Here is a 17,404-nt window from a genome sequence, read left to right as displayed (position 1 = left end):
TGGAATATTTTGTCATTTTCAAACCATTCTCTGTAAACCCTAGAGATGGTTGTGTGGGAAAATTCCAGTAGATGAGTAAGGATGAGTGAATAAACCAGCCTGTCTGGCACCAATAACCATACCACGTTCAAAGTCATTTTAATCACCTTTCTTCTCTGTTGTGATACTCGGTTTGAACTTCAGTAGGTTGTCTTGACTATGCCCGCATGCATAAATATTTTGAGCAGCTGTCATGTGATTGGCTGATTTGAAAAAAAAAAAAAAAAAACCAAACAAATCAGGTCAGTTTAAAGGTAAATACTTTGAGTCTGTGTTTTAGCGTCCAGTACCAGCATTTGACATTTGACAAATCAATTACCCAAATTATCTGAATCATCTGACTATTACTAATGCGCTGTTTTAACAGTTTTATTGTAGTGGGCAAACCCCACAAGAATCCGATGACCGAGGAAAGATAAATAGCAGGTCCAAATTTTTACAGCACTTGTAATAAATGTGACATTTATGCTGTGTACATGATTTCATCTGCAAAGGATTAGGACCCAATATTTCACAAAGAAATAATTGCACACCTCCCTCCCTCTCAACAAGTTGAGTGGTTTGTGCTTCACAGTATACGTAGATGAAACAAGACGCTGGCAGCAGGACAAGCATTTCCTGGCGAGCAATTCTCAGCATTGTTTATGATAAATGGTGAGTCGTGCGCAATGGTGGACCTAGATTATAATTCTGCCTTCTTTCCAAGTGGTGCTTGTGTTCGCAGCCTTGCTTTCTTTAGTGCTTAGAGAGTGCATGCTCGTGAAAGAAAGAAAGCAAGAAACACGCTGACTGACTGTACAGTATAAGGTCTTTATAAATGTTTGTCTGACTAGTGCTGGCGCAGTCAGTATTCCAGTAAATTGCCTCAGATGAAAGAAAATATTTTAAAACCAGCTAGAACACAGGCCCTATCACTTGCTATCGCTTTTAAAGTTTTAAAGCAACATAAATGCAGTCTGGCGAACTTTCTGGCAAACTTGCAGATTCTTTTACATTTAAGAGGAAGTAGGTGCCAAAGCAGAAGAAAAAAAGCCCAAAACAGAATGTGGCAATACCGGTTTGTTTGGGACTGGCCATCTGGTTTGTTTTGGCCCATGTTTCAGAGCAGCAATGAGTGATTATCATACCACAACTATTTTTCGAGAACATATCTATTTATAGAGATCTGCATGTCTCCTTAGCAGTATGAAACTGAGTTGAAAACAGCCTGGATTGGCTGGGGATGCCCTTTGCCTGCTGCTGTGTGACAAAAACAACAGTTTTTACATAAAAATGTAAGAAATCACTGTTAAATCATGTGTGAAAAAAAGCAAACGGAATTAGGGTGTTAAAAAATAAATGCTTTTGTTTGTGTAAAAATGAGTGTGAATGAAATGCATGTAAATGTGTAGGATGGTGTTTAGCTTTTGAACACTTTCATAAAGTTCTTACTTTTACAATAAAGTACATATTGATCAATACGTTTGGCCTGCACTTCACATATCTGTGAACCGCAGCCAAGAAATAAAGACCGAAAGCAACAAGGGATGGAGTTTCATTCGGCCCTCACATTTTGAGTGCTCAAAACTTCAACTCATAACAAAAAAAAGACAACTTGATCTCTTCCGCCTAAATGAAATCCATTCTCCAGACCCTTAGAGAAAACACACAGCCCACTCCAGGTACAAGCTTCTCAACACAGAAAATTTGTAAAGTGAAACCCCTGTCGTCGCAGGACTATTCTGAAAATTAGATATGGCAAAAGGCCTACCGGCCTTGCTGCTGCAGCGAAACGCTTGAAGCCTGTATTCTTTGATGGAGCTCTGGACCGATTGTGGTAAAGGCTTTCAACCACAGAATCTTGTTCCTTAGTTCATCATTCAAAGATGAACAAAAGTCACTTTGAAACTAAAAGGACTTCTTATCACAGAGAACCAGCCATCCAGTGAATTGGAGATGTCAGACCTTCGCCTATGAAGCCAGCAATTGCTTGGAGCTCTGGAATTTGCATCAGTTTTCCACATCTAAGTGGGCCAAGCATCTGCCATAGTTTGAGGCCTGTTATCATTAACCCCCTCAAAAGAAAACAGAAACCTTTGCCCTGCAACACGCAAGGACAAAGCATCCATCAAATCAAAGTACAGTTTGCAATGAAGAGACGATGACAAGCAATACATTTGGGCTGGAAGGAATTTGCTAAGAGACAAACCTGACCACAGACTTATATAACAGGAAAGACATGATTGAGGTGTCTGGAAAGCTCGGTTACAATTCATGGTTATAATCTTAACACTTTTGAACATTTTTTCTTACCGCTAAAGTATAATTTTCCGGTCTAATTTTTTTTTCCTTGCTTCATTTCAGATATATGCTATAGATACAGTCTTAGAATGTCCAGACGTGCAATGATGTAGGCACGAAAAGGTGAAGAGAACACCAAATCTTTGTCCACACCCTGAGAAGTCCGTGGCTCAGGAGGCAGGTTGATCCCAGACTTCTTCAGCCTGCAAGTCTAAGTACCCTTGGGCAAAATCCCGAACGCACATTAAACACCCCATTGTCTTGTGTGATAGTTGAGTTCTGAAAGCACTTTACTGTTTACACAACAGCCGTTTCAATCATTCATTTCACGGCTGTCTGATGGAACAAATATACTTCGCTCTTAATCAATTCTGTCCACACAGGCTGTGTAATAGCTTTCATTTGACTCACTCTGTGTATGTAACCGTGACTCAAAACATATTTTTATGCTTTAAGACTGTTTGCTTCCATATTACGTGAATAATTTTGATTGTTTGTTGGGCTTTGAACACTGCCAAAACTTGACTGACACTCTGCTGTGTTTGGACTGAACTGTGTCAACATTGTGTAAAAGCCTAGAACTATGGCAGGCTTTGAAGCTGTAATGAGACACAGCAGTGCATTGGGCAAAGCGCTAGTGGCATCATGCTAACACGTGAACAGTGACAAAGCTAACAGGCTAATCTTCACCATGCTGGCATACTAATATTTGCTAATTGCTACTAAACACGAAGTACGAGTGTTTGGAATAGCATTGGTTCTGGTGGTATTTGTTCTAAGCTAAAGAGTTGGCCTGAGAGTGTTGCCACACTGAAGGTGAAGTGTGTGTGAAGAGAGATTTTAATGTTAAACTGCCTTTTAGCTGACAGTCACGCTAATAAGGCCGGGCCGCTAATCATGCGCAGTTCTAACATCACTCGGGCTTCATTCATTAGCTTTGTGTTAGCATTCTCCCTTTAAATAAGCTACATTTGATGTCAAGGCAACAAGACATCAAGACAAGATGTTTCTTTTTGTCTTGATGTCTATAAACACTTTAGTGATCAGTTTATGCCTTCGATCACTCGTTTTGTGTCATATTCAGTAAAACATGAAGTCTATTTTGCAAATTGTAGTCATACCATGCGATTCAAAGTCAAACAACCCTCCTTGTCTCATGCGTTTGTTTGCAACCAAGATGGCAATTGCAGAAACTTTCCACTTGAGTCTTCAATATGGGACTTCAGAAACCAGTAGGTAACCTCACAGAAGCTTCGACCATCTTTTAAAGAGCTTATGGTGCAGATGTTAGCACAGACTGAGTGTTGTGTTGCAGTATAATACAGTTGTTTCTGTTTTGGATGCAATTTGCACTTTACCATCATGCTATGTCCTTTTGTGCAATAAAATATGACTACAATAATGTGTTACTTTGTAGCTGGCTACATCCAACACTGGTAACATGGCAATAATAAGCAAATACTGGCCTGAAAACACAACAATCCCCCACTTTGTCTGCTATTACCTGTAGTTTTGCTTCTCACTGCCTATTTGGAAGCGATCGTACAGTGAAAAGGCTTGGAGCCCGTCCCAGTCGGTCAGCTCTACACGGAGGGCATACTGCCTCTGGTTTGTCAGCTGGTAAACGTACTCATTTCCCAACCAATGCTCTGCAGACAGGGTCCCAAAACCCTGCAATGGAAAAGAAAAATTCAATAATCAGCATGTAAATACCACTGACAATACTTTTTGTAAAGCATAAACTTGAGATTATTCATTGCTCATCTCATCACTTTTCCCTTGGATGATAACATCTTCACACTAGAGGATTATGGCATGAATGGGAAGGAATTTTCTAATTTACTTTTTCCTTTTTATCAATCAGCAATTAGATCAGAACAAACCGTCTCTGATAATAAATGCTGTGGTTGTTTATCCACCAGCAGAAATGTTCTTGTACTGCTGTAGCATCCTACCCCAAATAGATAAGACTTCCATTACATATTAGACATATTTACATGTTTCTTGAGCATGCTTTTGGCCCAGTCTTTAACTTGGATGGACTTACCTATCTATAAAATTACAAAAATCGATACCAGCTGAATTAGAAGCACACCTTTTTTCCATTTCTGTCTTCCACTAAAGTCACACATGTTTAAGTCATTATTACTTAAAGAATTCGTTCCCAAAACATACACCGCATGCACGGACACTCCTTCAAACAAACTCCAAAGTTTGTATTTGATCACAGTGGCTCCCGGTCACAGGCAAAGTGCTTCTGACAGCAGCGAGAGCAGTGGATTACAGAGGGGGGAATATCACTAAGCAAGATGACATTACAGGTCTGACAGGACAGTCAAGGCTGCTCCGTTAAAGATTGTAAAACAGAGGGGCTGAAATTGTCAAAGCGGTAAAGTCAGAAAGAAGTTGTGTTTGTGCTCTGAGTGTGTAGTGACAAAGAATAGCAACGAGGGAACACAAATACGGGGCATTCCTATGGCCTTAGCCATGTCCTGCTGAGTGGGTGGAAGAGAAAAAGGCTGGGGCCCATTACCACTTTTTCTCTTTTTCTCTCTGTCGCTACAATTGATCTTGCTCCTGATGAGATGTTCCCACCTAAAAGGCTTTAAGTTTGATCCAATGCCTCCTACTGTGACCACAGTTTATCTCAAAAATTCTTGCTTGGAAGAGGCTGCATGTGGGGATCTTTTGACAGTTTTCCCTCATATAATTCTGAAGCTCTGTGATTCTTCACACGCAAACCTGATCTACATCACTCAACCCACAAAAAGATGAGGAGATGGTTAGTCATATTGTTGGACTGAGCGCTCGGTTTGCATGTCAGTTACACTTTCAAAATGTCCTGATAAAAAGGAAATGTGTATGTTGAGCACTCATATCTCATATGTAGATCTCATATCTCTTACTGACTTACTTGTTCCCAACCTTTGTTTTTTTTTGGTTGTCAGGGGAGCTTTAGTCATTTATTAGCACCACCCATCCTATCACTTATACACCACACAGCCAAAAAAAAAAAAAAAATCACACACTAATATTTTATTGGACCGCCTTTAGCTTTGATGACGGCACCATGGCGATCCTTCAATAAACTTATACAAATTCATTTTTTTGCCCAGATCTTGTCCCGATGATGGGAGGGTTGAACATCCAAATGAAGTCTTCTCCAGCACATCCCAAAGCTTCTCAGTGGGGTTAAAATCTGGACTGTGGAGGCCAATCCATGTGTGAAAATGATGTCTCATGCTCCTTGAGCCATACTTTCACCGTTTGATCCTGATGAAGCGTGGCGTTGTCATGTCGGAATAAGCCGGTGCCATCAACGAAAGAAAAAAAAAATCAGCTGATGGGAACACCTGGTCATTCAATATATTCAAGTAGACAGCTGACTGTATTATCTGGGAACATAACATTGATGAACCTAGACCCGGCCAAATAAAGAAACCGCAGATCGCAACACTGCCTCTGCAGGCTCGTTTGTAGGCACCAACATTTATCTGCCGCAAGACTCTCCGAAAGTTGATTCTATTCATCTGGACTCAGCGTTTTCTGTGGAAGAAACGTTTCATCACTCCTCCAAGTGACTTCTTCAGTCTAAGCTGACTGCAGGTTTCCCTAATCTTATAAACCGTACATTTGTATAAGATTCTAAGATTATAACTTTGGGGAAACCTGCAGTCATCTAAGACTGAAGAACTTACCTGGATGATTGAGCATGCATCAAGATGTAAATCTAGACTCAGACCATATGATCTTTTTCCATTGCTCCAGAGTCAAATCTTTATGCCTTGTAGCAACTTAGAGCCTTTTTTTATTAGCCTCACAGATAAGTGATATTCCTAAGGTTACATAGTTTTTTTGTTCCAATTCCTTGACTTCTCTTCACATCGTCTGTGTGGAAATGCTCCCAGTTTCACTGCTAAACATACTGTTGATTATTTTACTATTTGATTTCACCACTCCAATCATACAAGACTTTTTTTCCAACTACATTTCTTTCTCATTCCAGATTTGAATAACATGTTGGGCAGTTCCAAACCCGATTCGCTTCAATAATCTCCTCAGTTGTTTTCGTTGATTGAAGCAGGCCAATAACTTGATCCTTCTGAAATGGCCTTTCGCATCAGTTAGGATTAAATAATCTGTTGCCAGCCAAAACAATTAATATCTGAAGTTATTGTGCAATAGGAAGGCTCTTAACTATTTGCTTAGTTAAATCCAGGGTTTTAAAGTCATGTAGTGTATGCACATTGATGGGTATTTTTAAAGGTTTTTTTTGTTTCAAATGTTTATCTACAGCTTTTATATTAATATATATATATATATATATATATTATATATCATATAACGTATATATATATATCATATATATATATATATATATATACACACACATATATAATATACAGACACATATATAAATACACATATATAGTATATATAAATATATATATATACACAACATATATAATATATATATATACTATATATATAAACTATATATATAATATACACGTATATATATATACACACACGATATATATATACATATATATAAACACACACGTATATATATATATATATATATATATACAAATAATAATATATATATACATGTATATACTACTACTACTACACACGTATATATATATATATATATACACCCAATATATATAATCATATATATATATATATAATACATATACATATATATACACTATATATCATATACATATATATATAATATACATATTATATACACATATATACAATATAATCATAATATAATATATATATCATATACACATATATATATATATATACACACATATATATATATATATCACTATAATGATATACACATATATATATTATACATATGATAATATATATATATATGATATATCATATATATATATATATATATATATATATAATATCACATATATATATATATATATATATACATGACAATATATATAATATATCACATATATATATATACATATATAATATATACATATATATATATATATATATACATATATATATATATACATATATATATATATATATACATATATATATATATATATATATATATATATATATATAAACATACATATATATATATAACACATACATATATAATATATATATAACACATACATATACACACATATATACACACAAATACACATCATATATATACCACATCATATATATCACATACACATATATATATCACACTATACACATATATATATCACACTATAAATATATATATACATTCTTATTATCTACACACTATACACACACATACATACTATAGTTTGCATTAGCTGAAGGTCCAAGGAGTCAGTTTTCAAGTACTATCTAGTACTACAACAAACACATTTTAAATGCTTGCTTTCTTGCTGACATTAATCCCTTTTAAACGCATGGCATGATATTAATACATTAGAAGTGACTCAGACTGATGGGCAGCTGAGCAGTTACTGTAAATAAAGGTGTTACCTGATAATGCACTTACATGCATGATCTTCAGATCATATTTTAATGCACACGCCACATTCCTCTGTGGTCTCACAAAGAAACTGAGTCTGAGGTTTGGCTGAAATATTAACAGATCCTCTAAATACAATAAATGTGTAAGTACAAGACTTGGGAGACCAAGAATGTGAAAATTAATAACACAATAAAACACTTGTTGATGACTTCTAAACTTTTCAAGGAGACTCTAAGCTGTTAATTAGCCGCGTAAATGTCAGCCAAGTCCTGCGAATGCACTCCGTGCACTCCCTCTGTGCACCTGTTCAAGGCAGGAAGGTTTCCACTGGTTTTTTTTTATTTTTTTTTTTTATCATTTTATATCTTTCTGTTACCGTTTACGCTGCTGACCTTTCACCTTTTTATTTTACCTCAAAAGAGTGAGATTGAGGTCGCTTTGAATGAGAGATTTCTGTCTTATTCCAATATTGCTTTGTTGATTTTTGTTCAGGCTCTTTCAATAAAAACGCCAACATGAAGATTTCTCATTGAAAAACTGCTGTGGGTTTATATCTGGTCCAGTGTGCAAATTCTCTGCTTTGTAATTCCCCAAATGGCTTTATCTTTTCCCACTTACTGATAAATTGTACAACAAGAGCAGCTGAGAGGTAAAAACTCAAGTAGAAACAGATTATACGGGGAAAGAGGAAACATTAACTGAAAGCAAGTGCAAGGTATACACAGGCAGCTACTATAGCAAACACTAGCAATTCAACAGGCAGAAAAAATAAATCCAAGTTACCATCTAAACACAGCCTAGGTAGGAAATGTTAACACCCTCAATGCAAATATGCACAGCTTTATCCTTGATGACAAACACCTGGCCCAGCTCGACTGAGACTAAACAAATGCTTTGTTTTCAGATTTAGGTAGTAATTTCCTGTTGGAGAAGAGGAAGAATAACAGCAGTGAAGCCTCGGCTAAGGAGCAGTGCAAGTCTCAGACACCCTAGACAATTTTGCTAATACAAAAACGACAGGGGAGATATTGCCGAAGAGGAATGACATCTGGCCGAAGCGTTCCAAATGGTCTTGGATCAGTGCATCCCGACTCTCATGTTTTCATCATGTTCAGTAAAGGCCAAAGTGTGCACGATATTTTTCATCATCACACAGTGGAAGTGTATTTTTTTGAAACAGGAGGTCTCGCTCATCGTACGGTTTCGTAATTTATGCTTAATGGATACAGATGAGCGCGCTCACTCAGTTTCTGGGTGTGTATTCACTTACTGTCTCGTGTTTAAAGAACAAACATTATCCTCTCGTTTTTAATGGATATGAATGAGTGCATGGATGGAGAAGTGCGTGCACGTATTTGTCTTGTCTCACCATCTTGTACTCCTTCCACGTTCTCTGGAAGTCCACGCTGCCATCTTCTCTGCGCTGGATGACTGTCCATCCGCCGCCGGCTGTTTCCATTCTGCAGTAGACCTATGCAATGTTAAAAGGACAGAAAGGGAGGGTTGGAAAGTACTGTGTATGAAGGTGATAGAACACTAATAACACCCATAGGTCTCTGCATAGCCTGAAGATGTAACGTAACTACCAAACTAATGAATTCAACATTCAACATTTCAACTCTCAGCGGCATTTACAAACAGAGCAGGGTCACTTGGACAATTATTTGGTTCTAGACACTCCTTTCTCTTGCTTTCTCGATGAATCATCTTTGGGAATGCAATGTATCTAGGTCCTCTTCAAACTCAATCAGCGTCTCCTTATCCCTCAAAAGCTCCCTCGAGATGTTCCTCATCAGTGGTCCTTGTTTCTGCAAAATCAAAGCGGAGGTCCAGGATGGACACATACCAGCAGACACCTGGGTGTAATGTGGCCCTTAACCCTTAACCTCAGTGTGTGTAAGCTGATAATGCAGTACTGGCACTCTATCTGCAGTGTTACTCTTTGTTTTGAGGCGGATACCCCGGGGTTTAGCGGAGAAGGTCTTTCACCTCAGCCAGACCACACAGCTGAACACACATGAACAAAGCCTGGGTATAATTAAAGCGGTAGCCCAGACAGAACCCTTCTTTTTAAGACTAGCTCTTCATGCATGCCAAACACACACACACACATGCTATGACCATCCACTTTACAACCATCGCTAAAAGTATAGAATAGTATAAAATAATGTTTTTTTTAATTAACTTAAAGTTTTTATGCATAGCAAGTAACACACACATAATAATTTTCAGTGCTGACATGAACAACCCAGGCTAAAGACAGGTAGGCTAGCTATATTTCCTCAGCAGCTAGTATTCCTATATAGCTCATTCTAAAAAGACAACTGTCTCGCCCTGTGGCAGCTGGGATAAGATCCAGCCCCGCTGCGACCCTGAACTGGATAAGCGGAAGGAAATGGATTGATAGATGTAAAAAAAAAACAGACTTTTCAAACTTGGTTTGTTTGAACAAAATTAGCAGATCTCTCAGTAATACACCATGGAAGTTGACAGGACATCTTCCAGCCAAAAAGACGTCAGACGCTTCTATGGGAGCTATCCACCCAGAGGCTTGAAGCTTAGATAGCCTACTGTTTAACAAATATCCTCCATAGTTTCCTCATCTTTCGTGGAGACTGGAATAATAAACAACAGCTCAAGTAACATTATACATTAAAATGCTGTGTGAATTTAAATTTCAAAAGGAGATTAGCCAAACAGCTATGAACAGAAATTCGCACACAAACTCCCTAAGTCATGAAATCATCGCTCTCATCAATCAGAGAACGTAGCCAAGTTGGCCAAGGGCTCGCTCAAAGGGAAAAGCTGGGTTTCTCTCTTAGATTAGTTATATTTGGTGCCATAACAGGTAAATAAACTTCAGTTAAATTCAATAGCGTAGATGTGAAATACATACACACACATACCTTTGTCACCATGCTCAGCAGTGTGGTGTCCTGTTTCGCACCTAACCTCCCTAGTAAACTCCTGAACTCTCAGAGCTGCCAAATGTATTTTTAGCTTTCAATATTTCCGCAGCAGCTAGCACTCATCATTGACACTCATCATTGGCTAATATCCCACGGGTTGGTTTTAGCTCATGCAGAGAAAGCGGAGTCCAATATTTTTAAAAAACCAAGTCAAACCCTGTAAATTCCCTATAAAAATGCTCCTCAGAGGTGACGAAAGCTGAGATATTTTCACATTACAGAGAAATGCTGGCTGCATGATATCACGGCTTCCCACCTTTTTGGTCTCCTGTGCATTAACGTGGATGGTGTAGACGCCATTCTTATGGAAACCAGCCTGGTACAGGTCGGCACAGTCCCGAAACCTCTTCTCTTCTTCCATGACCTTTGTACTGTTAGGAACAACTGCAGATACACAAGAAATTCGTCATGTTTTTGTCTGCATAACCTCAATGAGTGAAAATTCTCTGGAAAACACTAGGTTACGTTATATTTGACTGAAGTTTACAATTAAAGCCATTTGTTTAACATATGTGGTGTTCAAAAGTTGAAAAATAAAATCTCAAAACCTCCAAAACTCGACAATTCTCTTACTTGCTTAATGAGGAAAACAAAGAAATTTGGAAATGACAGGACTGCTGGATGTGAAAAATGAACGACTTCCTGCCTGGTTGTGTGACAGGTTAAGGAAGTCTTATATGAGCTGTGGAGTGAGCTTGGACAGTTGTTTCCACATGCTTCCCATTTTTACACTGAGCTCACTCCAGCTCCATAAAAATGCACAAACATGAGTTTACTTATCTTCTAATCTCACTCCATGCAGTAAAAAAATATTAACTAATCCTTCTTGAAGTCTCAAACAATTAAAACACATTTTTATATCACTTGAACGCCACAAAATGTGCAACCTCTTGTATCTTAAAAGTAGAGTTTAATAAGAATCACAAATTGGCACCAAACCCATAGCTGATCAATCTGCAATATTTCAGATCTACATATTTCACAGGGGGAAGAAAAAAGATAATAAAATTCTCACTGCGAGTGTAACCACCAGATCAACTTTTAGAGCAACCAATTCATTTGCAGCACAGAGGTGATCATTGCTGGATATTTTCACACTCTGAGAGAAGGCTTTAGACTGTGACAGACCAGCTGCATCCATTTCCATCTGCTGATAATTATGGCAGCGTTATTTTGAAACCAAGCAAGGGGGTAAGGACAAAATACTACAAGCTATAAATTTCAAGTTCCTGTTATAACAAGTGGTTTTTATTTACTTTCCAAGCCATGCTATATTGGTGGAAATACCTTCCGATTCTCTCTCCTCGCTGTCCCTGCCTTTCGCTTCTCATAGAAGGGGTTGGTCTCAGTTTTCACACCACTGTTTTTTTATTGTTGAAACGGTTGAGTCAAAGAAAATGTCAGGCAAAAGTGAAATGTGTCAGTGATCCTTTGATCCGCCCCACCCCCTCTCCTGGATGCAGAACTTCTCAGCAGAAGCAGGCTGCTTAGTTGGGCGTAGTATTGGAACATTTTGACAAGGTATTGAGTGTCGGCAACAAGAATCCCCCGCTGTGACAGGTTGACGGAGTGGACCCTTGCTCTGCAGACTCTAATACAACAAAGAACGGCCCTGTCGGGTGGTAATTGACCCCAAGCTGGCAGACAGCAGGACACATTTTAGAGGCCTGAAAGATCACTGTCAGAGGGGAGCTTTCTGGTATTCAATCTGTAACAGCGTGGACAATTATTTCACAATTGCCTTTGACATCTACCCTGGTGGAAGAAGACTGTCTGCTGAGGCGACCGGACCCTCCAGCTTCATAGCGGCTCCCTTGAACAGCTTGCTGCCCAGCTTTACAAATATTATTTATGTCCCAATATTTATTTACCAAAAAATATTTTGTGGTTCAGCTGGGACTCGTATTCAGCAGGGGGTTCATGTGAAAAGACCAGCAGGGCTTGGGTGTTTGCATAAATCAGGATCCTTGCCAAATGAGCCCAAATACTTGAACTAGGAAGGTTGAATAAAGGAGCTAAATGGACTACCACAGAAATCCCTGCTCCCATGCGACTATAATCAGTCCTCAGTGCCATTGAGAGTTAAAGTGATTGCAAGCAAATTTCTTTATTTTGCGTACTTGCAGATCAAGCATGAAACACACAAAAAACGATGCCAAGTCCTTCCCACAACACATTTACTGTAATGCAGTGATGATTAATAATTGCCCTTGTGATTGATTACAACATGATTTACTTTTGTCCTATTTTTGGATCTCAGAAATCGCATAGCAAAGTATTAAAATCCTATCCCTTCCCTTTGCCAGATACTTGTCAAGTTGATGAACACGATGCTATTTATATTCAAGGTCAACTAGACTCAAGCTGGGTCTCTAATGAATGAATGCAAGTAACAGAAATCTTAACAGACTTCAAAGAGAAATTGGAAGCAAGGTACTGTATAAAATTACTAGAGCATGTGTGCCCAGGACAGTGTAGAAAAATCATTTAAAATAAATCATTAAATATAAAAAAAAGAACTGACAATGTAACGGGGTAAAACGGTCTACAGAATGTCAAGCAGGGAATTGAGGGTAATATATAAGGAGGGTCACTGGTATCGTGAAAATGTTTTGGGTTCTCTCACTTTTATATCAACTATATCTCTTGAAAAAGTACACATAACACGTACACGTGATTTGCTTTTGGATATACCTTCCATAGAAGGTATACTACATGCAAACCATGTTTTAGCGATACTCAACTCTTTATACTCAACATTCCTATCAACATTTACATGATTTGCCAAATTTTCGCCACCAATAGCTAAATCATTCTTTTACTTTGATGTTTTTTATGTTTGGGCTTCAAACGCCATTTGGTTGATGCTTGTAAAAGGGTTAGAAGTCAGACTTTTTCTCTCTCGTTAACTAGAACAAGTTAACGAGAGAGAAAAAGTCTGACTTCTAAACTAAAGCCATTCTCCCTTCTCTAACCTGAACCAAGTGTTACCGCAACCTAAATCATTGGAGGAAAACGCCACAAACCCAAGTCTCTGGTGCCAAACAAAGTTCATGGACTGGAAAGCGGCTTTGTTTTGAAATATTTACCATGTACCAAATACTTTTCTTTTCGTGACACAATTCTTTATGCAAGGCCTCTAGTGGGGACATGTGCCGTCTATGTAATCTTTTTAGTTTTATTATGTAGAACAATTTAGAATGCTCGCTAATTGTAATTTGTAGCTTAAATGTATAAAATTGCAAACTTTAGCTTAATAAATATCAGAATAAAATATGCAGTTTTACCCTTATACGTACAACAACAGCGTGTTTGATCGCTACAAAGAAATTAAATATTTCGGTTGCACCCTTAGAAAATGCAGCAGAGTTATCCCTACTTTTGGATAGGTTATTCAGGTGGATGGAAATAACTGCACACACTTTACAACCAGCCAGTGAAGCATGAAAACAATCGCGTGCAGCAAATTTGGTCTGGAGCGTCTTAACGAAGTGGTTTACCATGCTCTTTTTTTTAGGACATTACACAGAGAAAAGGCCATGTTTTTTAGGCATTGCATGGAACCTTAAAATAATTATATTCTGACTAAGCAGCTGTAAAAATGATGAATGTCATTCATTTAGTTGGATAATAGAACACTGTAAAACAAAATCACATTTAGCAGCCAGATTTTTTTTTTAGCACAGTGTTCCAAAGCTGAGGTCAGGTATTGTTCATAACAATGTGTGGCTCAGTGCTCTCTAATGAGGTTCGAGTAATGATTGCAACCAATATAAGAAATCCACTGCAGCATCTGGTCATTCTGAAAATATCTCCCTGGCCTCACTTTGCATAGCAACAGCTGAAACACACACTGGAAACTTCAATTTTAGGAAAAGCAATCGATGGACAGCTGGTGGGAAAGCGTCTTTTTTTAAATTTAGGGCTTTTTGTAAGCATCTGTCAGTTTCCCCGCACTCAAAGATGATTTGAGGCCACGTTTTAAAGGAAGTGCTCAGGCTCCATTTCCAAACAAAAAGTTATTAACGCAAGCAGACGCCCCCCGATGGCATAAAATGCTAAATCTTCACTCGAATGAAAACACTCATTTGTTTCTCAAACAAACTAAAGCCCCCCCCCTGAACATAGAAAAACAAAGCTCTGCTTCTTCTGTGCTTTAAATGCTGCTGAAAAGCAGGCACGGTGCATCAGATGACCAGTGAGCTCTACCAACTCCTTCACCTTCTTCAGACAGGGCTTCCCCCAGGAGCTATTACAGTTTGACTTATCTGGGCTGGGGTGAGGAAAGGGCAGACCTCTGACCTGCATGCCCGCCCCAACCTTCAACACCCCCTTGGAAGAGGAAAGGACCAACCACAGAGCAGCAGTGGCCACGTTCCATTTCTATCCCCTCTTATTAGGGTAGCCACCAATCATGGGCTGGGGGATGGGCTGGGATACCCTGCTCACCTAACCAACTCTAAAAATGCCACACATGGTACTGAGTTATATGCTATAAAATAATGATTACCACAGAATTTAATCAATGTTGTTAAATTACAACAACAACAGCAAAACAGAGATCTACAAGTCTCACATCAAGACACGCATCTTAATATAAGGAATGTGCAGATGATCCATATGGCCCAGGCAGGCCAAAAGGGTCCCAAAAGACCTCCGGTAATTAAATGTAATATATACAAATCCAGACTAAGCATAGAGGCAGTCCGTGACCTTTTTCTGCATGGAACATTAAAATTACAAAAGTCAGCAGCATGATAAATACAAAACATGTGTTAATCATGTGCAGCAGCTATCCACTCATGACTCCTTCATCCTTTCAAGCCCTTGTTGTTTCCTGTCTGATGGGAAACGTCGAGAAGCACTGTGGGGTCTCGAGGCGTCTCTGCAGGAAATCCACAAATGGAAATGAGGTTACAACCATCCCCCCTGACACGGACTTGCATGTCAAATCTCCTGTGACCAAAGGGATTTTGGGCAAATGTTAGGATCAAGTAGGTTTTAATGTTTAAATGCCTGAGAAGGGGGTAAATGAGTTCACTGCGTTTAACCGAACAAGAAAGGTTGCATTGCTGTCGGGTCAAACATTAGGCCAAAAGGGAAATCCCTAGTCTCGTATTAACAGTGAGGGACCCAGAGGAATGAAATAAGCCAATTACTTCATGGACAGAGTCGTGTCTAACATCTCGCTGAAGCCGTGTACACGGACTTTATAAAATTAAAGCGTGAAAAGCGATTGTTGTGAAAAGTGCACCACGCTGGTTTACGAGAGTCACTAAATTGCTCTAATGGGAGCACATCGGGTTACAATAAGAAGCATGTTTCTTTCTTCATGCTGCTTTCAATGGTGCTCGGCATTATAGCTAGTGCATCCCTGTGTCTCTCTGCATGGGGTAAGGTTTGTAGAACTGGTTTCATCATAATATCGCATGGATTGTCAAATCAAAGCTATTGTAACAGAAAGATCTGACCAGAGGAACTAAGTAATCCAAAACAGCTTGCTGCCTCACGGGTCAAACTTAACATAGCCAATCCACAAACTTTGCTTTTCACATTGTGGTTTGGCAAAGGTCAATAAGCATCTTCTTGCGTTGGGGTCATCGGTGATGGGGGTAGAAAACATTTAGAGCAGTGCATGTCCGACCAATGGATGATTGACAAGTCTTAAAGAAACATAAATATAAACTTTTCTTCCCCATTATAGTCCAAGCCGGTGAATTCTGGACGGTCTTGATTTTTGCTTTAGGGTGAAACAAGAGTAAGAATTTAAAGTTAAGCAAGTATCTATTTGAGGCTGTATTTACACACAGCAGTGGGTTGCCAGTCACAGGATCTCCCTGTACAACTCCTCCATCCTATTCACAGTACACAGTGCAATACTTACACCCTTTTGCACATTCTCTACTGTGAAAACAAATAACAAAGTTTACAGTTTAGGGTAAAATGTCAATCATATATATTTAATCTCTGTAATATTCTGCATATTTATAGTTGAGCTGTTTGTATATATGTTAGAGCTATTTCTTACATTTTGTAACTTTATAATATATTGTATTATTTGATTTAATTCAGTTTGCTACTGTCCTTATTGTCTTATAATAATAATAATAATAATAATACTACATTTTATTTATAGGCGCCTTTAAGACCCTCAAGGTCACTTTACAATAGCATAGAACAGAAGCAACAATAAAATATAATAAAACAAAGCAAAATAAAATTTAAACATAAGGTAAAAAAAAAAAAAACAAGCATGAAGATATAAAATCAAGTATAAAAGCTGAGCACGGTAAAAATGGACTAAGACAGATCAGGTGTATGCAATTCTGAATAGATGGGTTTTGAGATGCGATTTAAAAGTGGTGAGACTACTAAAGGCTCTGAGTGTCATGGTAGTCAGAGCTGAAGAAGAGCGAAGTGAGTATATATGGAGAAGATCAGATGAATATGGAGGAGCGAGGTTATGAAGCGCTTTAAAAGTAAGAAGCAGGATCTTGAAATTGACACGGAGGTGAACTGGAAGCCAATGGAGCTGTTTAAGAACATGTTATATGTTCAGTGGATCTAATTCTGGATACAATATGAGCAGATGTATTTTGAACTAACTGCA

The 17,404-nt window shown here is 38.3% G+C and overlaps 1 protein-coding gene across 1 annotated transcript in view; it reads right to left on the bottom strand.

Annotated features, from left to right (window-relative positions):
- angpt1 (angiopoietin 1) overlaps positions 1 to 17,404 on the bottom strand; it is a 66,320-nt gene that overhangs the window by 24,400 nt on the left and 24,516 nt on the right. The window contains exons 5-7 of the mRNA XM_005936284.3: positions 11,051 to 11,178; positions 9,195 to 9,296; positions 3,824 to 3,990 (exon numbers count right to left, since the gene is read on the bottom strand). Coding sequence (XP_005936346.1) covers positions 3,824 to 3,990; positions 9,195 to 9,296; positions 11,051 to 11,178 — 397 coding nt within the window. The remainder of the gene's footprint in view (positions 1 to 3,823; positions 3,991 to 9,194; positions 9,297 to 11,050; positions 11,179 to 17,404) is intronic.

The sequence above is a fragment of the Haplochromis burtoni genome, unplaced genomic scaffold (genome assembly GCF_018398535.1).
Source record: "Haplochromis burtoni strain Fernald_Lab_line unplaced genomic scaffold, NCSU_Asbu1 Contig_200, whole genome shotgun sequence".
In the NCBI taxonomy this organism is placed as follows: domain Eukaryota; kingdom Metazoa; phylum Chordata; class Actinopteri; order Cichliformes; family Cichlidae; genus Haplochromis; species Haplochromis burtoni.
The sequence above is the reverse complement of the archived record's forward strand: the minus strand, read 5'-3'. Positions and strand labels throughout refer to the sequence as shown.